Here is a 26306-nt window from a genome sequence, read left to right on the forward strand (position 1 = left end):
AAAAATCTATGTATAATACATGCAGATCAGCCAGTCTCTGAAGGCAGCGGAATGCCTCAACCTTTCTTCATACAGCAACTTAGTGCAAAACCATCGAGGTGAAGACCAACAGATGACAATATCTAACACCTCTTTTCCACTGGCACATCCGAGCTGTACCAGCACGGGGCCTTTAACGGTCTGGGTGGCTTTTCCACTGGCAATTTTCCAAAATAAGCCAGAAGAAAACCGTGCAATTTTGGCCTCAAAAGACATCTCAATCTGGCTTGGAGCCAACAGGGCCAGGGTTACATTTTATTTGCATATATTGCGTTAAAGGCACAGCTTGGCTTTTCCAGTTGAAAAAAGAAAAACATGGCGGCTTCCGAATTGCGTCGAGCCGGCCACCGATCACAACGACCCTGGCGCGGTTGTACAGCGGAAAGGGAGGTACAAGGTGTGGATTATAGGACCGAGCCAAATGGTGATCACCGATGTCATGCGCTCCTAACCAGCGGTAGTCCTCAGCGTTGAGTAGGAAGTAGGTGCACACGATGGTGACGCACACCGTGACGATGCACAGGATGACGAGCACGAGCAGCATGAAGCCGTAGACGTAGTAGATCTTGTACGCCCAGAACGACGTGAAGATGAAGTACCTGTACGGGGAAAGAACGCAAAGTGGTGTGGGCCGGAGCAACCCCAGTGCAGCACGGGGTGACACCCGGATGCAATGCTACAAATAAAGATCCATGAGCTCTTCGACATATAACGCACAACACACAGCCATCACTCTGAATTCACAACGATGTCCATGGGTAGGTGGTGGTCCAGACATTTTGGTTGTAAAAACCTAGAGTTTTTTTTTTAAATAAGTGACTACTCTCCCAATTAGCTGAAGAGTTGGCAACCCTAAAGAAGTTTCTTCACAACACAAAGCAAAAATTTGTAATTTTCTGCGAGGACTAAGCTATCCGAGGACGCAATCTAAAGACACATTTGCAAGTTCAAATGCTTGTCGGGCATTGACTCGACCCTATCATTCCTCCATGGTCAATTACAAATCAGGATTACTCTGTGGAAATAATTGGTGATTGTCCAATGGAGAGAGAGGTCTGTGCTATGAAAATGTGGAATATCTACCACTGGCTCAGGTCTATCAATCGAGAAGATCACCACTTGAAGCTCCATCGCTTTGAGATAGTTCACGGTGTGAATGGAAGGATCATAGTGAGCGTACAAATCGACAGTGCCACAAAATAATTACACCCCAAAATAACCAAACGCCAACTTTAACCAAGACAAAAACAAAATACACAGGCCAAACATTTTCAAACACACGCAGATGCGTACATTTGCATACTCTGGTAGATCACTCTCGTGCTCGAGATATATATTAAAAAATCTACATATGAGCAGAATCAACAACATTTCATTCACGTGCGAGTGGGGAAAGCGGTGTGACACGGGAAGGTGGGTCGTTGTTGCAAGAGGGGCAGGGGTCAGCGGGAGGATGAGCATTTGCCACGATGTGCAAACAAGTCCGGCAACGTGCACGTTAAGTTTCCAGGACGCACTATCTACGGGCACACTTTCAACCCATAAATAATTCATGTTTTTTCCACTGCTGGCTTTAATCTGGCAAACTTTACATCCCAGAGTGTTTCCTCACCGACTGCGTGCTTTTAATAACAAACGCGCTATCGGAACGTGTTAGCTAACATGAATAATCTACTCGATACGACCCAATGGAGAACACAATAAAACAGCCGGTTGAACTCGATGGCAGATCTTTCTCGCTCTTTTGAGTGGCAGGCCAATGAGAAAAATCATAAAACAATCGGTAGAATTCAGTGGCTGCAACTTTTATGAGCCAGGCGTCCCCTTGCCTGTTACACTTCGCACTCAAATGTCACCGCATACCGACGGCCACCATTGTTGTCGAATCTAAATCGACATTTTGATATTTTCACCACTCAAACCAACGCAGGCCAATTTTCACCTCCAATGATAGAGGCCCCCCATGGCAGGAGCCACTATTCTTAAGACAGTCACTGTTAAACTCTCACAAAGTGGTACTCACTTCATCAACCCTGGAGGGACCAAGAACCGAGCCAAAACCATAGAAAAAAAAGCATAACTGCCCGTCATAAACTTCTAAAGTTCGAGTCTCAAGACCGGTGCCAACGATGCGCGATTGAAAAACACAGCACGTGCATACATTTTAAAATGCATGCCAATATATGAATGGCTAATGCAATATAATATTTTGAAATTAATGGCTTTAGATGTAGTTTTGGGCCATTAAGACATTCATCAATAATGTCTGAAATGAGTTGACACTTGGATGCGGTGACATCTTTAAAGAGAATATTGTTATGGATATCAAATTTAGAAGGTATTTACTTATTCACAAACAAACAACAACAACAACAACAGAGATCACATTTACAGAGATGCTCATAATATCGTTATGCAAACAGCGTTAAACAATGACGCCCGGGGCAGGCACATCGTAACAGAGTGCTCTCGTGAGAATCAATGGCTTTTCCCTGAGAAGGCAACAAATCAACAAACCCTTAGATGTCCTCACTGCCTGTGGAAAGCTGGCGCCTTCCTGCGCAAAGACAATCAGACGTGTGAACGACACTGTGCTTTGTTAGGGCCACGGCAGGAGGGCGAGCGGAAGAGTCGCTCTCCTCGACTTACTTTCAAAATGTTTGCTTTTTTTCCCCCCCCCACCACCCCCCTTTTGACAAATCTTTATTACACGATGTGCCGACAGAGACGAAAATGTGTTTTTATGAGCCCTGTCAAAGACCGGCCCGGGCTCTCCGTATTAAAGTGTCCCCTGTAATGCAACTGCCAATTGATGGCTAGGTGCTGCCGGGAACGGCTAATTCGATTTTTAGAGGACCGATCCTGGTGATGGGTGAGGTTGGGGGGAGTTAAGAGTCCCAGAAGGCAAATTGGATCGTGTGTCTGCCTGGTGGCCAATGACAGCGCATGAAATCCACTTTAAATATTTGGTTTCAAACCAAATTGGGCCACTGGCAATCTCTGGGGGCTAAGGCTACATACAGTATATGCGTATAATAATGTAAGCGCATAGACCATGTGTTTCCATTTGCAGAGCTTTAACAGAGGCCTTTGCATGCAAGCACTGAATACAAAATGGGACCTTTTATGCCAGTATCAAAGTATGAAAAAATAGGTTTTAGAAACCTTTTGCAAAGAAATCAAGTCTGCATTAACCACACGTACTAGTGGTGAACATGCCAGAAAGGGTAAAAAACCTATTACTATTTTTTAATACGATACTGGAAAAAAGGTCCCGTTTTGTAGCTGCTCAGTCCAAGCTATAAATGCTCCGATAGTGCATTGTCTTTGTACGTTTTGCCTTTTGGCGTTCTCTGGTCCGAGACTGGTGAGACTAGGCCTGAAAAAAAGATGTCCTCTGGTGTATGTCAGCCAATCGGTTTCAAACAAGGCAGGCATATATTACACTTGTCAACAAAAAAATAATTTTTTTCTGGCCTGGACTTTTGCAGCTGTTTTAGACTAATTTCAGGGTGCTGATTCCAAATCTGATCTCAGATTTGCTCTATCACATTTCATTTTATGCTATCGGCATACCCCATTTTCATTGATTTTACCCGAAATTAACTCTCTCACTTATGATTGCAAGTTGTTGCGAGTCAGTGACTGCTTCAGTGTTAAAATATGGTGCTGATTTTTTAGGATAGTGTGTTTATAATATCATTTTATGTAGATATCCACATTTATTTAATATTTTTCTTCTGCAGTTTTTATTGAAAATGCAATATTTGATATCTCAAAAAACCTGATGTGATAGACAAAAACTGATGCCAGATTTGGAATCGGCACCCCAAAATTACCTTAAAACCGTTGGAATACCTTATGCCAGAAAAAGTGTGTTGACCACATTTGGAATCGGCACCCCAAAATTACCTTAAAACCGTTGGAATAGCTTATGCCAGAAAAAGTGTGTTGACCAGATTTGGAATCAGCACCCCAAAATTACCTTAAAACCGTTGGAATACCTTATGCCAGAAAAAGTGTGTTGACCACATTTGGAATCGGCACCCCAAAATTACCTTAAAACCGTTGGAATAGCTTATGCCAGAAAAAGTGTGTTGACCAGATTTGGAATCAGCACCCCAAAATTACCTTAAAACCGTTGGAATACCTTATGCCAGAAAAAGTGTGTTGACCAGATTTGGAATCAGCACCCCAAAATTACCTTAAAACCGTTGGAATAGCTTATGCCAGAAAAAGTGTGTTGACCAGATTTGGAATCAGCACCCCAAAATTACCTTAAAACCGTTGGAATAGCTTATGCCAGAAAAAGTGTGTTGACCAGATTTGGAATCAGCACCCCAAAATTACCTTAAAACCGTTGGAATACCTTATGCCAGAAAAAGTGTGTTGACCAGATTTGGAATCAGTACCCCAAAATTACCTTAAAACCGTTGGAATAGCTTATGCCAGAAAAAGTGTGTTGACCAGATTTGGAATCAGCACCCCAAAATTACCTTAAAACCGTTGGAATAGCTTATGCCAGAAAAAGTGTGTTGACCAGATTTGGAATCAGTACCCCAAAATTACCTTAAAACCGTTGGAATAGCTTATGCCAGAAAAAGTGTGTTGACCAGATTTGGAATCAGCACCCCAAAATTACCTTAAAACCGTTGGAATAGCTTATGCCAGAAAAAGTGTGTTGACCGGTGTTATCAGAGCATATTTCTTCGCATGGTCACCACAAGCACGCGTGGTTAATGCAGACACGGTTCCTTGCAAAAGGTTTCTATTTGGTGTTTGGACATCTTAACACCCGTTTTATTGCCAGAAAGGATACAACCTATTCTTATTTTTTAAAGCACCGAATACGTTTGCACATTTGCTGTTGTACATTTTTGGCGAATAAAAACAAATAAACTCGCAATTTATCCAGATTCCCCTTTCAAAAGTGGCGTATCTCTATGAAAAGGCTAAGTAAAGATCTCCATTATTTGTATCTATGAATGCACGCAGATCTAACCAGCTCTGTGGAGCACGGTAAATTGAAGATTTAGAGCACAGATCTGTCAAGTCATCTCACCATCATCACGAGTCAATTAAAAGAGGACTACTTTGTGAAAAGTGAACACTCTTCCTACGGAGTGGACTGGACCCCACCATAGCTATGTGCAATATCCACCACTGGCTCTGTGCCATCGATGGAGGAAAATCACATCGACTATTAAAACTCCCCAATTCTCTAGTGCAATAGATCGCCACCTTGTGGCAGCTTCTGTGAGAAACAAACTGGGGAGAGCAACACCAGAAGAAGCAGCTTGGCGCACTCTCCTCCATGGATGCTTCGAGCAAAGTACCGACAGCTGCTGACATGGAGTTACCGCACTCTACTTGTTTGATGCCCAACTCACAACCCAGACTCGTGTTGAAAGAGGCTGTGGAAGAGATCTCCCCGCAAGTGCTTCTGGTGGTCTCTCCAACGGGGCGCATTTGTCAAAACCACGACACGGCACTTCTCTCGGCTGTACAGGTCAATTGGCCTCTCTTCTCTTCCCCTCCATACCCATCACATAATACCGAAGCACAAGATGCGTTTTACAAAAGTCAGTTCCAAACTTGTGTTCACACTTAGAGCAACACATTGTAGAATGGTATGACTTGGGTTATTAGTTACTAGGCCGAGACCTTAAACCTTTAAGTTAAAGGATATAAGGCATATTCTTGGTTCTTTCGGTAAAGTCACGTAGAAAGAAATAATAAAAAAATATATATATATCCATATTATTTTATTATTTCCCCGGTAAAGTCACGTATAATAAATATATGTATATTATTTTATTATTTCCCTTCTACGTGACTTTACCGAAAGAACCAAGAATATGAATCCCTGCAGTCACGAAAGCTTTAAATCAAGATATACGGCATCTTCCTGCTCAAAAAGATACTGGGGCAGTGCACACCTCTCCAAACCAAGCAGCCCCAAGGCAGTTGTAGATATTAATTCTAAATTTGAAGCTTTCGTGACTGCAAGGATTCATATTCTTAGGTTTCTTCGGTAAAGTCACGTAGGTAAAAAATTAAAATTAATAAAAGTAAAATAAAAATAAAATAAAAATCACGACGTTTGAGGCAACACAAGCTTCCGTCTTCAGGTGGAACCGTCACAGCACTGATGCTCCGAAACGTTGTGATTTTAATTTTATTTTACTTTTATTAATTTTAATTTTTTACCTACGTGACTTTACCGAAAAAACCCAAGAATAATAGTTGTAGATATTCCAAATTCCCAATGGCAGGGACCGTTATCTCCATAGGATGACCACGTTTGTGCTTGCACGAAGTAGTATTTATTTTATCAGCCCCGGAGAAATAATACAACGTGTCAATCAATGGCCATTTGCAAGCGGCTCGCGATTTGAAAGTTGGTAGTTCATATCCTGGGCTGGCGGTTGATTCAACCCATCGTCCCTCTGGGGATGATAAAATAAAATGAACACCACTTTGTAGGAAGTCAGCAGTGGAAGTCCTATGATTATAGACTGGCCCCCACCATAGGAATGAGGAATTTTCATCCACTGGGTCAGGGCTGTAAACAGGACATAAGCACCGGCTCAATGTCCATTTGAGCAGGAAATCAATTTGACTTTTTGACAAGCAATGACCATAATTTGAACTCACCTACATACCCAATAAAGTAGAGCACTATTGCCATGCACATTCAACCCAGAATCCCAGATTCACCAGTTCAGCGGTGTCATCCGGGTAAAAAAAACATAAGCCCGTCGGGCCACCCACTCGCTTCGCATGATAATCTGGAGAAACTCGACTAACAATGCGGCGCACATGAATAAGAAATGCGAAGGTTGCTGCTGATATAAAGGGAATAGGAAAGCAGGTGTGGCAACACTTACATCTCAATGAAGATCGAGCCGAAGGGAAGGATGCCTCCCAGACACACGATGACGGCGGGCTCCATGAACCTGCGTTGCAGAAAAAGCACAAGCGATGGCCAGCGTTGAGACGCACAAACGCCGACAACCATCTCCTTCACCTTAAAAACATATCGTAGCAACTATTCATGTCCTCCGAATAGCATGGTTTGCTATGTACCGTGCGCAAGAAGCTCAACATACATACATGTCAGTCAATGACAAATACATGGTTAGAATTTGAACATTTCAAACTTGCATTATTGGTTTTAAGGGGTTCATTGTAGCCTAGACTTTACATTAAGTTAATGTGGCATTTGTAATGGGGTCATTTGAGGCAATGGGGGTGGAAGCACTGCGTCATGTAAAAGATAGGCAAGCTGGCAATGATACTGTTTGTACGTGCGTACGTATTCAAAGCAAGTGCTGCTCGGTGGAATATTTGCTTATGGATCATCAGCCAGACTGAACACCTGTCTGGCCTTATTATACTTTGCTCAGACTCGGTTACATTGCGATCGCTTAAAATGGTTCAATAACTGACAGTGAGAGAGAGGACATAATCAGTGTTGTTGAAACTATCTTATAATTAGATCGTGGCACTGGTGATAATCACATCGCTACCATAATAGGGGGCATCAACACTCGCAGCACGAGATGAATAGAGGCATGTTACATGATAACCTGTACAGAGCAACATCAAAAACAGCACTACAATTGCGCTGTAATTACAGGTTTGACAATGTGACATGAAAAAAAAAATTACCGTTCACCAATGGAGTACAAAAAAAAAACACTTGTAAAACACACACTCGTGTGGAATTAATATCTGCTGCAGTGCTCACAGATTGACTTCTTTAACTCGGAGATATGTAGCTCGTGAGAAACAAAAAATGTCACTCAAATCCAGCACAAATATGCAAGAGGAAGTGTGTGCAAGAGCCTTGGACGCGCAGAGTCAAAGGCTAAGTACACCACGTCTTCTCACAGAATATGGCCAAGTATGTTTTCCACCTAACGCGGGAACTCGAGCTGTAGCCAGATAACAGTCATGATTCCCTGCTCAGATGGAGCTGCGCACACAGTCCAGTTTCTGGGCTCCAAACAGGTCCAACTAAAAAGTGTAAACGGCACAAGTATAGACCAAGCAATACACCGGCTGTGATGGGATTTTTCAATGTGATTAGAGCATGTGCATGACAGTGATGAGCTTGTGAATTCAAATTCAAGTGAGAGGTTGACTTAATCATCCCTCTGAAGTCCCATTTTGTTGGAAGTGAACAGCTGTTGTGCTTTCATAGAGACTGGCCCCCTCATAGGAGTTGTATCCCTTGTTCGAGACGACTAAAGAAGAAAAACATTTGAATGAAGGGTTGTTAAACGACAACCATTGTCAGAATCGAATTCCGGTTCCGAAAGTGAGAAACTAGTCACCATTCTGAGTGGAATTTGAGTAAATTAATGCACTGATTGGCAAGTGCTAATGTAAAAACAGCATGGCAGCCCAAGTCCATTTGCCTTAATTTCTGAGTTAAAAGGTTAAAGATTGAAATTGCTTGCATGCACCACTGCTCACAGAAGAGCCTTCACTTGAAGGGGCTCCAGTGGGTATTTTTTCTACTCTTTAACAATGACCAGACATTTTAAGCATACCCACACGTCACCTGCTAACAGGCTTACACATTTATACTGCTGGGAGGGATTTAAGAAAACATATTCCATAAATGAATCTGCCATGCCAGGAGAACGAATTAAACTAGTGACCTCTGGATTGTAAGTCCAGCGTGCTAACCAGACATCACAACAGCTCCCTTAGTTGCCAATTATTATACATGTTATGTTTATCACTTTAGACAATTCTCCGTGTGATTTTTTTTCTTCTCATTTGGTTACCGGTAATAGAAATTAATGATTTTAACAATGTTAGCAAGGACACTTAAACATTTTCTGGCTGCCAGCCCTCTTCATGTTGACACCACTGCATAGTTGCAATCTATCTCTCTTCTCCCGTGAGTGTTGAGATTTAATTAATGCACCTCATCTCTCGTTTCTTTGCCCGCGTTGCCTGTCAGCTGCTGTGATCCAATCACTTCCGCTATCCATCACCTATAATGCTTTCTCATGACAATATCCTGCCAAAATTCATTTGTTTTTATAGTGAATGGGATGTCAATCTTGTTGGCTCTCTGCGTGACTCTTCTTGTCCCCAAGGCAATCTGATCATTCATCTTCTACACTTCTTCGTGTGCTCTCTAGTTTTTTTTTTACACTAGTGTCACTGCCAGTCATCATGATGTCTCTGATCCTTAGCACCCCTGACATGGACTGCTGACAGGACAGCATTGTGCTTTTCAAGGCAGGAGTCAGTTTTACAAATCCGCCGTATGCTACGATCGTTGAAATAAATACTGCATCTTGCCTGCAGTGACAATATTTATTCATTACAAATGCTGTATATTCCTATAATTTAGAGCCAAACAAGTCAAAGCGTCTCCCTGTTTAAATGACCATTTGGCGAACTGATCAAAGTCTTGGTCGATGCAACACCACCTTGAATGAACCCAACCTCATCAGATGTCAGAAGCCAGGGAGAGGGCTCAGCCGGTTTTAGTGCCGGAAGTAACCTTCCCAATGCTGCAACAAACATGGAGGTTTACATGAATTATTTTGGTTGCTTTTTAAAGAATTTCCACCCGATCCATCCGAACTCTCATTATGCAACAAGACCCAGATTTATCAACTCGCTTTGACAGCAACTGACAGTGGACAAAATGGATGCTGGAAACGTGATATCGCGAAGGGCGGAAGGACTTGCACGCTGCACAATTCAAACCCGGCAATAGGAAGCGGTTAATGGGCCTCGCTGAGGAAGCGTTCGTTTATTTTCACCCGCAATACTGGTGGACGCACGGACGGGTAAGGAGGCCGACCTCAGGAAAGGGCCTCACTCGCGCTGCACTTTTGCTCGAATCGTGGATATTCTTGGCTGTGGCATCGAGAGAAAATGTATTAAAAAAAATCTACTCATTCCAAAAAATATGCTGAGATTTGAAAAAATAAATGTTATGGCCTCAATTTCATGCAGGAGGAAGTGAACATTGTCTGAGAGTGAACAAAAAGTCCACTCCAGTGTTTGAATAACCTTTTCAAATTTACTTATTCAGAGAAGGAAAAAAAAACCCATGTTTGTGTTAAACTCCTCTGCAAGCATTTATTTGACAAGCGCTATTTGCATTGTACAAGACCTGTGTCTCGTGTATAAAATGACCAGCGCTTACATTTTTTTGTGCATGTTTGGTTATAACAAGCTCTGGCTACTGAATGGGGGGGCAGTGGCACAGTGGGGAGTGCACCATGAACCGCACTATGAACCCAATGCAGTGCGTTCCAGGAATCAAACGGAGTTTTATTCCAAACTACGTGTTTTATTCCTGGCCATGACTAACATCAGCGGCGAGTCATACCCCAATCAGTCCTGGTTCCCCCATTCACCAACCTACATGGACCAGTGCATTTAAGTAGCTGATTAACATAGTTAAGTAACCACGACGGTCAGTGTGGACTGAGTGAAATGTTGTGCTCTTCCCATGGAAGATTGGAAATATTAAAAAGCTAAACTGAAAAATGTAAACGAAAAAATAAATAAACCCTTTACGAGTTATTTTTGCAGATTAATTTACTTTTTTAACCTGATTAAAACCCACTAAAATCCAACCTCTTTATTAAAGTTCCTAACACTTTATATATTGAATCTATTTTAGTGACTTTAAAAATAAAAATTGTAATGAACACGTTATTTGAATTAAAAGTGTATTGGAATCCTATTAATTACTTTTTCTCAGCCACAATCACATCAAACAATGCCTCTATCCTCAAGAACACAGAAAAAAAGACGGCAAATAATAATGCTAAAGTTCATGTTTTGCAACAAACCGCTGCTCACACTGGTCCTCGCATACCTGGGCCGTGAACCTCCGTTTTCATAAATGAGTTTCCTCAAATTTGGTGCACATCACATGATCGCACATGAGTGCATCCTGCCTGGTTTCCAGCCACTTTCCTTTTCCTGTGCACTCCGGAGCAGGAATTCCTCATCGCTTACGAGGCAAAACACGGGCGCATTTTTACTGTCCGTGTGAGCGAGTTGAGCGTGTGAGAAATTCTGGCCGTCAGTTCAGTATATGCTCTCATTACGCTATTACTCAATATCACTTTGTTTTCTCCGTGATTCAATATGCATTCATTCACTAATGATATCAGAACTTATCCGCAGAGACATTGAGGAAATTCCAGACAAGACAATATGCACAAAGCATGAGTTTCTAGTGTTCTATTGGGCAGATGTTTTAATGTGAGGCTCTTTTACTTATGTGCTTAACACACATTGCACACAAAAAACACCAACTATACTATGCTCATTGGTTCTTTCGGTAAAGTCACGTAGGTACCGAAAGAACCAAAGAGTATGGATTTCTGCTGTCACGAAAGCTTCAAATCTAGAACCAACTATACTAATAAGTAACACAAGAAAAGATAATTTGTTCATCTCATCTCTACAGCAGAGATAAAAATGAGCACTACGGACTGTTTGTGGAGGCTTGTGGCGCGCGTGTGGTGCTGCTTAGGTAATGACCAAGCTGCCTGTCCAATCTCTAGACCGAGGTTTTTTAAGATATTAAATAATAAGGAGAGCTTTGATTTACTATAACATGATCTACCGAACAGACTTGCATCTTGATTTGTCTGTATGGATGTATATTTAGCATCAGAGACTGAGGTGACATTCATTCCAAAATTGAGCCGATGATTTGAACTGATCACCAACAATTATGTTTTGATAAAACGAGTCAGAGCAACAGAAGAAAACTGCATTGGTAAAATGAGCGAAAGGTGAATTATCAGTGTGGCTGCTTTTTCTTGCCACTGTTGGAAAAAGGCCTCCCCGTGGCTTTTGGGTATATGGGTTTGTTTGACCATACCTCATCATACTATTCAGTGTGATTGGTGACGGGGGGTGAAAGAACAGGTTTCAGGGGCGGTTCAGATTTCGTTCACTATTCATGTTAGCTGTGGCCAAGTATCAAACTCAAAGTTTCCAGGTTCAGTGCAGTGTGCTAACCACTGCACCACCACTCAATCTCTCAGTTAGTTAATTAATTAAATTCTGCCAATAACTGTCCTTGGATTGAAAGAACAAAACCCCATTTCTGTGCACTTCCTCTACTGGCGAAGCAAACAGACATTGGCTTCGTGTTCAGAGCTATCCCATTTCCCTCTCAACAAGCTCAATCTGCAATTCCACGTATGCTTGTTTTGGAAGATTAGAGGGCCCGGCTTCGCAAAAAATTAATTGCACATTGTTTCCAAAACTCAGAACCTATGCCAAGGTTCCTAAACCAAATGTAATGCTGTTGCTATGTGGCATGAATACACAATGAATCTATCAGCTAAGTAATCCTCCCAAGATAAATTGACAATGTCTTTTTATTTCCCAAGAAGAGAATCCAATGAAATTGTCTTTGAAAAGGAGGCATGAGACATTATCATAACTATGCAATGTATTCTGTCCAATTAAATGTGGTCATGTCCTTATAATGGATTTGGGCTGTGACTGCACACGAGAACCTACTGTTACAAATGAGTATCTGAAATATCCGCTGAATAAAATGTGGTATCACAATATTATTCTCCACGCATGGGGAATTTTAACACCGTGAATCAATGCTTATTTGCAGTTACTCATTCATATCCTCTCACACTAATATTACCCTTACAGCCTCGAACTTACGTTCACTCACTGACACTAAATCACTTAACTTGCATTTCACTCAACCTAATAAACATCTGTCATTCACTCACACTCAGACGTACACGAAAGAAGACCCACCTCATTAAGCCATAGACTACATGGGCAAGTGCTTTTGGTGAACACTATAAAGTCCACCACGTTACACAAATGGGGAGATGCGGCCAGCGCAATGCAGCAAATTCTCATTTTTGCTGTTGATAATATATTTACATGGCACCAGGTGCTAATTTAAGGTAGCGTACACCTGATAATATGAATGTCCAAGAATCAAACCCAGATAAAACTATTAAAACTAAACAAATCTTATTATACTGGGTAAGGCCATGGAGCGATACAGCTCTTTTTCAGAAGCAACGTAGCCACAAATGATAGCTCAATTAAGTGGCTTAGCATGTGCAAATGTATAGCAGCCAAATACTCGAAATGTATGTTTCTAAATGTGGAGTGAAAACCGCCAGGACCCGGAGAAAAATCCACATGACCACAAGAAGAACATGCAAACTCCAAATATACAGGAGTCAGGGTCGGGATTGAACCCACGACCTCCTGTATACCAGGCGAGGTAGTTAACATCTTGCCACCGTAGAGATCCATTGGATCGTAGTGCAGTAAGCAAAACTCCGCGGCATCACTTCCCCGCCCACCACACACATTCTCCGGTTTCCCTCACTTGCTCACGTATTTATTCAACCACACTGTTAATCACTCACCAACACCATTGCTCACTCACACTGTTGTTACCCACTCTCTCAACTCACCACTTCTTCTCAGGGATGGGCCTTGGCACCGCGTTCACACGGCACGGGAAGTTGGGCTGCCCCGAGAGGTTCCTGCCCAAGATGGTCCCCACCAGGTTCAGAGGTAAGATCACAAAGAAGCATATGCACGCCACCGCCACCTGCCAGCCAGGAAAACAATAGCATGTCAATTCACAATCAACCAATCAACAAACCCATCACGCAAATCGACAAATCCATCAGTGTTCATGGGCGCCTTGGGATCCCTGTAGTAAAGACACTTACCTCTGGGCCACACTTCAAGTTCAATCCTCCCCTTAATCCCCACGTGTCCATGTAGAATTACTAAACGTTAATGTTGCAAAGGGGATCGAGTCTAAATGTCACTGAAGAGTGGGAAACAATACTTGTCACACGAGGCTAGTGCAATGAGCGCAGGGCACTAGCATTCACAAGTAAACACACAAACATCCCACTGACGGAGTGCACTTGTGCAAACATTTAAAATCTATAACTAATGCCGTTTGTATTCATGCAGCGAATACCACAGACTGCGAAAATGCCACCTCGCTAGATAGCATCACAGTTGAAGTTGGATATTTGTACACCCCCTTGGGAGAAGTTCATGTGAGCTTATATCCACGGAGCTACATAGCTCCATTTCAGAAGCGACTTGGCCGCAAATGATAGCTCAACGAAGTGGTTTATCTTCTTGGTTCTTTCGGTAAAGTCACGTAGAAGGGAAGTAATAAAATAATAAAAATAAAACATAATAAAATAATTCTCACGACGTTTCGGCTACAACGCAAGCAGCCACCCTGAAGACGGCTGCTTGCGTTGTAGCCGAAACGTCGTGAGAATTATTTTATTATGTTTTATTTTTATTATTTTATTACTTCCCTTCTACGTGACTTTACCGAAAGAACCAAGAAGATGAATCCCTGCAGTCACGAAAGCTTTAAATCGAAGTGGTTTATGTGGAAATCAATAGCCGCCAAATACTCAATGTGGAGGCAATAACCAGGGGAACTGGAGAAAAATCCACGCGACCATGGGGGGAACATGCACACTCCAAATACAGTATACAGGTGTCAGGGTCAGGATCGAACCCACGACCTCCTGCATAGCAGGCGAGGTAGTTTATATCTCGCCACCGTGGCGCCCCCAAAAGTCATGGATATCCCCTTTACAAAGGGGATGGAAAGTCTCAAAGGGTTCTCTTAACAGAAGTTATAACCAGGGTGCACTAGGAAGGCCTTCCACCCCCTCTAGTGGAGGAGCCCAGTCAAATATGGGCAGAAGGTTGGGAAAATATGGACATGACAAATTACCCAATGACCAACTCGTGTAAATAACATCACTGAATGTGTACGCAATAGCTTTAAGTGTGCGGATAGGTTTTATTCAAAGCATGTCTACACGTTAACTTAATTACGGGATAAATATGGTGAGAATAACAGAGGGTGCTCGGTAAAAAAAAATGCAGTGACACACACGCCACAAGCCTCCACAAAAAACAATTAATCGGATTTTGAACATCGATTGCCTGGCGAACAAAGTAACAGCCTGGCAGCAGTTCATGCAGGTTACATTATGATAGATTGCACTGCAAAATGAAAACTACAATAGTTTAATATGCAAGGGCATAGCCAAAAACACAGTGTGTGCGAGTCATGGTGGCGTGTATGATGCAGTAGATGCGTGTCAGTGTATGGTGTGTACATCTGTGCTGCGTGTAGGTCCAAGTAAGGCGTCAGAGTTTGGGGTGTGCCAGTGCAGGATTGGTGTATCTGGGTGCAGGGAGCGGTAGCGGTTGGGGCGCTGCGCTACGAACCAGTTTGATTCCCACCTACGGCCAACATCAGTGACGATTATCCGAACCGGTCCTGGGTCTCCTCTTGGTCGACTCTGCCTAAAATTAATACCTGGTGTGATGTATAAACATCACCACTAGGAAGACAAAGGCGGCCGGGAGTGGTGCTGGCCACCCACCCCCTCGTGTGCTGTGTAGGCCTTCATAGATGCTCGCTAACAGCACTAATGCTAGAGCATTCAGCTGCTTATTTTTCTGTTGAGTCAAAGCATGAGGAATACAGCACGATTTGGATTTATATAGCATTTAAATGTGACCGCATCTCAAGATGCTGTGGAATGTGTCATTGGCTGCAATAAAGAAAACTTCTCCCACCAATCATCAGTTATAGGCAGAAGGGAAACTCTTATCCACTGCCCCCATCATAAGGTACAACGGCAGTTCTGTGTACCTCCAGCGCCGTTAACCTGAACGGTCAACCGATTGACTGTCAGGCTGCATCGATATACGTCCTACCATTTCGCTCAAGAAGTTGACAATAAAGTTCAACACTGCTAAAGCCCCGTCAACTTGTTGCCAACGCCTCGTAGAGTCACAATCAGGTTGCTTGCAACTCAACATTGGAGAATGCAACTACTCCTCAACTTAAAAAGTGATATCGCCTTGAAGTCAACCCGCTTGCAAAAATCATTACGCGTTGTGCCCCTCAGTCATCTCGAAGCTCACCATGGTGCCGAATGGTATCGCTCGAGACGCATGGTAGTAGATGGCAATGAAGTTGATGAAGAAGGCGGTTCCGCACACCATGGCCGGGATGAGGAACGCGCTGACAAACATCTGCTTTATCCACTTGCGTCCTGCAACATCATGATGGGAGCGTGTTAGATGTATTCATCGGCCTGGAAACAGCCTCCCATGTTCACACCACTGCATAGAGCCAGCAATGCCGAGATCCTGGATAAGACTCCTGGGCACACAACCAAGATTAAAGCTGGTATAAGGCTATATGAAACGACGCGAAGTGACATTTCCCATGAATATTAATCTAAATGTCCACAACAGAATTCAGCTTGGAGAGCACCCAAAATGTGAGGTCCTCAGGTTAAGCAGATACACCATTCTTTCAAACCAGCTGGACCCATCTATGTGTACAATCTGCTCTCTTATGTGTCAGTTTCATCCAGGTAGTCCAGTCATTTTTTTCCCAGGTGTAAAATACTTTCAAAAAGGTCAGGTATTTCAATCCAGAACGTCTTAAAATGTGTTTATGCTCAGTTAGGCTTTGCTAAATCAATTACATTATTATTTAAATTCCAGCCAAGATCAAATCGGCATCAGAGCAATTCCAGGAATGTTGACTCAAGGACCATAACAGCAAATGCTTGCTGTGAAGTTTACAGCCGTTGTCCCATCTAGAATAATGTGGTCGTATGAATATATTGCTTGCTGCTGCGGAAATTTTAAATCTATTATAACCGAATCAGGACCACCAATAGAGATTAACCGCCATCCTACACCCATTTGAATGTGTAGATACCGGCAAGTATATAATTTTAAGTGGTACAATTAAATAAAGCAAGTCAACTTGTCACACATTTATAAGTATGGAAGTTTGTCAAGACACTCACCAATGACTGCACAAAAATCCCTGCGGTATAAATTAGGCCTAAATTGGTGTAAAATACAAACATGAATATTGCGTGATAAGAAACCCCACAGCATGAAGGCATACCTTCATTGTAGTGTTGACAAAATTACAGCTAATGAAGGCACTAAAATAAGAAAAATTATCCTTGGGTTATTTAATGGAGAATTAAAGAAGAAGAAACTTCACTTCGTGTCTACACAAATAGTGCAATTGTTATCGAAAAACATGCCTCACTGCTCGACGTATGAATGCTAAATTTCTTTCGCACCGTACGTAGCCAACCGTGATAATCAGTGGTGCGAGGTGGGGAACATCGTGGCAACGCTCATCTCTATTGGCAGTCTTGAGCCAGTGGTGGAAATTCCTGTGGCAGGGGCCAGGGTAACAATTGTTGACTTCTGAAAAAAACCGTTACTAATTTTATCTAACACGAAAGGTTTCGCGAACGAATTTATTCATAAGAGGTTTTTTGGTTACATCACGTACGTATACATTTATACTTACGCGATATACATTTATACTTATGAGATTGAACCCAAAAACCTGTATTACCAATAATTGTATTTGCTCTGCAGGTTGATGGAATGAGATGACTATCAACTGGATGACCTCACAGGCCTTCGAATGCCAGTTAAGTGTTCCAAGCACAAGGTGTCCATGGTGGGCTTACACCAGGCAGAAAACATTAAAAATATATATTACACGAAACTGCAAATAAAATAAATAGTACAACCACTGGATGGAGTGGTTAAACTGAAGCATTGAATTGTTTCGGTCAAATACACTGCCTCTGTATTTTGCAGTCAATTCATAGGAAAAAATAAAACCACGGACTGTGCATCAATGCATTGACCAAGAAAAATAAGTTTGTTGTGTATTTAAATACACATTCTTAATATCAGCACGAGCGATAAAAGAAAATATCCAATAATAAACAACATACAAATGCTATTGCATGTTTTAACCACTGAAAACATTTAAATGACATTTGCATACAGACGTTGGATTTGAATTCTGGAATTTTTTTTCCGATATTCTTTAAGTGACCTGAGTGCATCCGTACTCTGTTATCGTCAGCCCGCACAATTCCCACACGCCCTATTCCGCCCTGGACAATCCTATCTCCGGCTCAGATCCACGTCCATTGTTAGAGAACCTCACACGCGAGGCGTCAGATGCAACGGGCTCTGTAGCGGTTCTGGAAATTATGGGGGTCTTGGGAATACAATCATCTTGTCCTTTAAATGCGGAGTGAAAGGTTATGTAGCAGTGGAAATAAGAGACTGAAATTAGCTTTCATTAAAGCTCTGCTGAATGGCGAGGATGCAAATGTAAGGGCCGATAACAATATTGAGAGATTCCGAATCATGGATTGTTTTTGTTCTCTGTGATTGTTGAGTGGGGTTCAACTTGAAGATGACTGCTGTGCTGGCGATGCTCTTCCCATTTTACACAACGAGACAGAGCCAACTTCAATGGACCGTTTAAGCAAAGACTAGTTAAAAAGTAACAAGACATTTGTAAATGCGATTTGCCTTTTAAGTAAAAAAAAAATATCAAGCCGTCACACTTAAACACATTCATTTTAAATAAGGATTTTTTAAAATATAATTTCAATGACAAAAGTTATCTAGTCACAAAACAATACATCTCCAGATATGCATGCAACTTCTTAGTCAATGAAGAACACGGGCTGAATTTGCGACCACTATGCATTTACAGATCTATATGCACTTAACACAGCGCACACAACTATCTTAAAGCCGAAACTTCTGCTCTGCCTCATACAGAGGAAATACAGTACCCATGCCTCAATTTTAATAAAACTCAGGTCGCCTCGATTCGAGATTCAAGTCAATGACAGCATTTTATTTCATAAGCGCCGCTGCATACTCTCCTGATCAACATTTTTAGCTACTCGAGCTGTTATATTCACGTCGCCTGTTTAACAAAAATCCAAGTGATTCTACGCCGACAGTGGTGCACATTCATAAACAACCAAAAACACGCATCCACCAATGTCACTGTTCCAAAAGGAAAAGTATAGAACAGGTAATGCCATGAGAAATGTCTTCTCTATGTGCTGTGAACAACGGCTATTGCCAAATGTCACCTGTTATACTTTTCGGCTTGGGCAGTATTATATGTTTGGATCAACTTGGCACCAAAGCACCATGTCTTGCGCTTAAAAACGCACTATATACTCTTAGGTTTTTTCGGTAAAGTCACGTAGGTAAAAAATAAAATAAAAAAAATTATAAAAATGATAATAGAAATAAAATATTTTTCTATTATCATTTTTATTACTTTCTATTATAATTTTTACCATTTTTATTATTTATTTTTACGTGACTTTAGCCGAAAATACCTAAGAGTATGAATCCTTGCAGTTACGAAAGCTTAAAATCTAGAATTAACACACTATATAACATTATTTTACCAGGTAAGGCCCACTGAGCAACATACGGCTCTTTTTCAGAAGCGACATGGGAACAAATGATAAGAGTTCAACAAGAGTGGCTTATGTGGAAATGTATAGCAGCCAAAAAGACTCTAAACGCGTGCTTATTTAAGTGCGTTTACCTCCCTGCCTTGAGTAGAGGCTCCCTCCAAAATATCCGTTCACGGGGGAGGTGGCGGCATAAACAAAGATGGCCGTGCTGAGCATGGAGCCTCGCCTGCCGAACAAAAAAAAAGTCACCCTCGGCAGCACGAATCACACCGCGCGCTAAAGCAATTATACATGGACACGATGGGTGTGACGTAAGCTCAAGGTGCATGTATCAAAATGCACGTGTAAGAATGGACATTTATTTTTTCTGTGTCCACATGTGATGTGGCAGTGTTAATAATGGCTCTGTTGAGTGAGTGACTGAACTATAATGTTAAGTTTAAAAAAATTATCATTCAGATAAATAGATTACAATTTGTCTTGCAAGAGACAGTGGAAAGAAAGGATCTATGCCAGTGGCTAGATTATTTATAAGGGAGGTGGCTGGGATGCTCAAAAGGCCAAGCCTAAAGCTCATAGTGCAGCAAAACAGCAACACCAACGAGATGGCAATCTGGTTGGGCAGAGCAGCACTTAAGAGCGCCTGACATTTGAAAGGTCATGCGTTAAAATCCTAGCAGGCAGTCAACTCAGTGCAACATCCTCCAGGGTTATTAAAATATGTACCACTTTTTAAGAAGACCAAAATGAAAGTTCCATGGGAGAAATGGGCCACGACAAAACTGTGAACTTTCCACAACTGGCCTTAGGGCTGCCAATGAACAGGACCACCATCCCACGTTCGATGGCTTGCGAGTCTAAACTAATAGTGGCCTCTACGGATACAGATGGCCAAGTAATTGCCAAGTGAAAGAAGGCAGGGGGAAGGTGAAGGTTGCTTTTCCCCATGGTTCCAAGAGCAGTTTTGCATGCTCACCAGACCCATGCTGGGGCTTGAGCCAAAATTAAGTAGAGCCGGGCTGAGTCGTGTCCACTTGGATCCCATCATCTCTGCCAGCCCCACTCCACCCCTACTCTACGCATGTCACCTACACCCCAAGTTTTATTCTAATAGGATGCCCCTACACTGTGTAAGAATCTAAGTCAAGTCGAAGGGAGGTCGAAGTTGGGAAGCGATGTGAACTAAATTATTTTTATAAAAAAGCTTCAAACGAATGTGGACAGATGCCAACGTAGCCTTGCTAACATTTACAAGTTCAGGGTTTTCTTTGCTTTTTGGGTTGGTTTTCACCAACGACATCAATCACTGAACATGTACAGCCCATGCTTCAACCCAATGATGAAAGAGGCCCTCCCTACACGATGTGGGTTGTGGGAGTAATTCAACCATATTTCACCAATGGTCAATGCATGCAGGTGAAGATGTGAGGAGCATAAACAAACCATAGTCGAGCACAGTGATTAATTTTATTGACTGCCCACAACATAGCCCTGCAGCAGCCTACAACACCAGGTGTATGCATTGCAGTGATTCTCCCCATCCAAACATTAAGGCTCAGGCCTGCTCAATCTCCCGAAACCTTGACGATATCAAGTGCACTGGGCGAGCAATTTGGTCATCGTCAATGAATCCTCGGCCATGATCTGCACGCACTCACTCGGTGTAGAGGTCTCCGAAGATAGCCACGACGATGACGATGAGGGAGACGAAGAAGACTTGCGAGCCGGAGCCGATGAGTGCCGTGAACATGACGGGGTTGGTGGCAGGGCGGAACACGTCTCCGTGCACCTGCTTCCATCCGTACTCGTCGCCCAGGTCCCGCTCCTGCCACGCAGTGGGTCACAAGTACGCAAATGCGCACGCACGGGTCCCCACGTTAGTTGACGTAGCAACAGCAGCAGCGTGGGCGTTACATCGAGTGGTAAGGCGGCTCCGTCAGGGGCTCCGAGTGCAACATTACAGCCAGCACGACTGCAATCCTGGACATGGTTCCAATGCCCAAGTGTAGTGTATTTTCGTTTTGGCTCACTTGCCAAAGACTGCCTAGTACAAAGAGAAGCAGAAGGAGTCTACCTCCAACATTCAAAGTTGTTCCCAACAAGTTTCGACTGCCACGGTTGTGGTGCACACTACCTATGCAGGTTGTATCCTACTCGGCGTACCGAGTGCCACTGGTATTATCAAAAAGCACACCCTGCAGGCACCTGAGGATGGCTAATAAGATAATAGGCCGTGACATTCCCTGGCTAGCTGCACATTCGTGCAGTTTTCCCTGAATTCAAAGCTGAATTATTCTCCGCTCTTCGATTGTATGAGACGGCTATTACACGAGTTGTCTTGGGCTGAGAGTCTAAGTATGAAGAATCGCTGATGAGAAAAGTAGACTTTTAAATTAATCTCCATTGATCTCACTGCATTGACAGAGTGAGGTCACGCAAGTATCAGCGTCAAACTCGTGTCAGGCAGTTTGGAAAGCATAGCACTAATGAAAAACTATCACAACAAAAAGCTCTGTTATCTGGCATCCATTGGGGAAAGGAGAGTGCCGGTTAGTCCGATATATACACACACACTTATAGTTCACCACATTTTCCAAGTTCATAAAACTTTTCAATAAATAAACTAAGCCTATATTTGAGCTAAAATGAGAAACGTACTCTTTTACAGAAGTACTCACCAGTAAGTGTTAGAGAAATCGAAGTGAATTGTAGAGAAGCAGTGGGGCCATTTCGAGTACGGTATACAGTCGTACAGTACCGTATGTACAGACTTCGGCGAGCGCCACCACTTGGCAGTATCCGGATGCCGGATGGCTGTCGAAAATTTTCCAGATACGCAATGGAAGATTTGTATTGCTGCCGATGGCAGAAGACAGCTAAGAGCATTCTGGATGGTAAAGTGCCGGATGACAAAGTTTTTTCTCTATTCGTTTTATTGGGTTTGCCTTTCTTTAATCCACTGCAAAGAGGTCTTTGTAGATCAATGCATTCAAACAGATGCATGCCCCTTCTTGGTTCTTTCAGTAAAGTCAAGTAGAAGGGAAATAATAAAATAATAAAAATAAAACATAATAAAATAATTCTCACGACGTTTCGGCCACAACGCAAGCAGCCGTCCTCAGGTGAAGACCAGGTCTGTCGGGGAGATGCTGTCTCCCCGACAGACCTGGTCTTCACGTCGTGAGAATTATTTTATGTTTTATTTTTATTATTTTATTATTTCCCTTCTACGCGACTTTACCGAAAGAACCAAGATGAATCCCTGCAGTCACGAAAGCCTTAAATCGAGATGCATGCCCGTGAATGGATGAGTCAGACACTTTACCTCAGCACCTGATAAATGATGAAAAGGGGTGCTATGTTCTTGCCCTCTGAGCACCAGTCAATAATTCAAAACTCAAATGAAGCGTGCATGAATCTGCTTCATTGACCATTCGTTATTAATGTCGAACGCCATGAATTCCTCCCCTTCGTGAGACTAACGGCAACAACTCGACTGCACAAACCATCCCGTTACTGTCACTCAAGAGTGTCTCTTAACGAACAGCAGTTCAGCCTTCATGTGATCAAATCACTGCTGCACAGTGTGATCATTCAGTGGAACACAAAGCATACACATGGCTGCATTCACCTCGAATGCATTCAAGACAGCCAGTTGATACTTTGGTAACGTTAACCAACTCACAATTGGAAGGTTGCCACATTTCAATCTTGGGAAAGCATCCAATCACTGCATCTTCCCTTCATTAGTACAACACTGTGATAAGTCAACAGTGACCATCCAATGAGGGAAATGGTCCCTGCCATGGGAATGGTGAATTTCAACCAGGAGCGCAAAAAGGCACCAAAGGAGATGAGCACCATCCCAAATAATCAACTGAGTGGAAATGGCTTTGATCTGCCTGCGTTCAAGAGTTCAATGCAAGGGTTAAATCGAATGATAATTGGCTGCTTGCGACAGTCAAACTCCCAAGACCATTGCCACTGCTTTTCCTTGGACAGCTTTAATTAATTGCCCTCTGGTGGTAAGAGACTGTTATTGAAAAGCCCAGGCAATAGATGATCCCTGCAGTCGTTCATAAAATCTGGCGGCAGCTTTAATGTCACAATACAATATATACTGCATCCCATCCTATAAACAATCGCGTTATAAAAAGTGTGCCTGTGTTTTACAGTCGTTTGCAATAAATAAGCAACACTGAATGCGGCAGCCAATGGTCTGGTTTAGTGCCGTGGGACTTTTCTTCGAAGGCGAGTGGCTGTCCTCAAGGGGTCTGCTGACATTCATGCCCAAGGCTTTAAATGTTCTCCTGTATTTAATGTTTAAAGCATTTTTTTCCATAATGTAATTCAAAATGTTACTCAAATTGTTGTTTCGATGCCACATCGTGAGTTGAAGATATATACAATATGAACTATCATAGAACAGTGAAATATCCAGGATTAGAGAATGACCCAAGATGGGTTATTACGAAGATAATTCAGAGATCACTTCCAGAGGAAATATATAGCCATACTAGGGGCACACTCTCCCACATGCATGGCAGTCAGACCAGTTATGAATTATTATTTTTATTCTCAAGAGATATTTTTGTTAAAAAATTCAGTGAAAACCCAAATGTAATAATGGTTTAACACGCAATAATTTGTGATGTAAGTTTAACTCCCAGCATAAACTCTCAGTCGAAGTGATTTCCTACCCAAATGGCCATTGAGGCGGTGCTCATGTACTATTTATGGCAGGGGGCGAGTATATCCAGAGCGCCACTGCAGAATTTCTCACGTTAATTTTTGATTTTAATGACCCCAAAAAGGGATTATGGGCAAAATCAACTCCCAAACAAGATTTGAACTCACAACCTTCTAATAGAGAGCTCAAATCATCATGCATTGCGTAGCTGTCTGCAGTAACGTACACATAAATGACTTCATATCTTCAAATGTGGTCTCATTATAACCGATATGACTGTCTAAAATGTTTTAAGACTATTCAATTGGTTGGATGACCTTAAAAAAAATCACTAAATGCTTCATAAAATCCCTAATGGGCTGAAATATTGTTAAGGTTATATATGTATCTGTGCTGGGGAAAAGGAACATTTGAAGCGCGTGCACAAAAAAAAATCATTGAAGGACCCCCCACAATTCTAAGTTACAGCAGCCACCTGAGATTAAAGCAAAAACTCAGCACATTCATCATTTACACTGCCTCAAAAAGGAAAATAAAAATATATAATGGGTGATGTGGGCATTGGCCCTTCTTCATAGCAAATGAGGTTTTTAATTGTTTTTACCGTGTCAGCCAGGTTACTGATGAAATAGCATTGCTTTGCACTTATTATCACAGTACTTCTTATACAACCTTTTATTCAAATAAGCCTTCACCGAGTCGTGAGACTCGGTCTCAGCAGGGACATGCTCAGAATGTCTCACCAATACATTTCAGTATTTGCATACCAATGTATTATTTGCAACATCTGCAGAGGCAAGCAGCCTAATTGCTGTACCACCACATAGTCGTGTGGGGTGGTTATCATGCACCTGATCTCCACACGAGCTGCCAACCGTTCCTCAAAACGGCTTGTTGCAGAGGCATGTGTTGCTACAAAAGAAGGCCCCTCAGGGCCACCACTCTCCTCTCGTTAATTCAGAGGGCATGGAGATGCCATTCTTTGCTCTGCGATGGATAGACAGTGTTACGCCAATTTAAGTTCATTCGATCAATATTGGCTTTCTAGGAGCTCTTTATGTGTTTTTTTTGCACAAAGCCAGCTGCACGGACAAATACATTATGCAGCTTGAGCTTAATGTCACATTTCATTTGCAGAATATTTACATTTGCTCCCAAGAGGGTTAATGCAACACATCTCCTTAAATCCACCGTGCAGTTCTGTACTTTGTGCAGCTGTGGTCTAACAAGGAGAGAAACACTGGCTCTGCATTCATTATTTTAAAATTCAACACCATTTGTTGCGAGCACAGCACAATTGGGCGAAGTAAGTCAATCAGAATCAATGCCTTTAGGCCAAACAACGAAATTCAGAAATGTGGTCTAACCAGCTTTTGCGCAACATCGCTGCATTCTTAAAAATGCTTTTTTTCACACATCATTAAAATGCTGTTTCATCAGAAAAGCCGGGCAAATGTCACCCTTTAAATGGAGGTACAACACTTATCGTTCACGCCTCTGGGTAAATGCTGCGACATCAACTCTGTGATCCCACAGACAATCATGTTTAGCGCTGCTTTAAAATAAATTCCTGGCCAAGGTCCACATACATTGGGAGCCAGATAAAAGCACTGCAGCAACAGTTTCGTTACCTGTACACTAGAGGACATTGCTCATAGAGGTAACACCACAATAAGACCGGCAGTCTCGGCAGTTCGAGCCTCACTGGAGAAACACAAGTGAGCCCCTTCCAAGTGCCTGGGTGACACTGCCGAAGCGCATGCAGGTAGGAATTACATCCCTTTGCAATGTTGTGTCACGCGCATTATGCGCGTGACACAGCGTGTATTATAACCAATCAGCATGGAGCATCACCACTGCAGAGGGAACTTGAGCAACGCTGCTGTTCTCACAAATAATTGTGGAAAACGACTGATAAAAAGAAAACGCTGCCAATGGGAATAAGAAATGCTCATCAACTAGAACTAAATTGATAAAATTTGCATGTAAAATGGCAATGGTTCACACAAGTGCCAATCTAATAAGCGACAAAAACCTAAGAGGATACCTCCGGTATGTTTATAAGCATGGTGCGAAAGAAGTTCAATAACGTACAACATACATACACAAGAGTGTGCCTAACTGCACAATCGCCGTACACACAGCAATACAATTAATTCCATTACCTCTAACAGGAGCCTTGGAGCACATGCACCAAATAATAAGAGCGA

At 42.4% G+C, this 26306-nt stretch overlaps 1 protein-coding gene across 1 annotated transcript in view; it reads right to left on the reverse strand.

Moving 5' to 3' along the window:
• Nucleotides 1-26306, reverse strand: part of TM9SF3 (transmembrane 9 superfamily member 3) — a 65069-nt gene that overhangs the window by 9974 nt on the left and 28789 nt on the right. The window contains exons 7-12 of the mRNA XM_078597593.1: nucleotides 21065-21231; nucleotides 19538-19632; nucleotides 16033-16163; nucleotides 13515-13654; nucleotides 6930-6998; nucleotides 492-638 (exon numbers count right to left, since the gene is read on the reverse strand). Coding sequence (XP_078453719.1) covers nucleotides 492-638; nucleotides 6930-6998; nucleotides 13515-13654; nucleotides 16033-16163; nucleotides 19538-19632; nucleotides 21065-21231 — 749 coding nt within the window. The remainder of the gene's footprint in view (nucleotides 1-491; nucleotides 639-6929; nucleotides 6999-13514; nucleotides 13655-16032; nucleotides 16164-19537; nucleotides 19633-21064; nucleotides 21232-26306) is intronic.

Source organism: Lampetra planeri, chromosome 9, assembly GCF_965212315.1.
Source record: "Lampetra planeri chromosome 9, kcLamPlan1.2.h2, whole genome shotgun sequence".
NCBI lineage: Eukaryota > Metazoa > Chordata > Hyperoartia > Petromyzontiformes > Petromyzontidae > Lampetra > Lampetra planeri.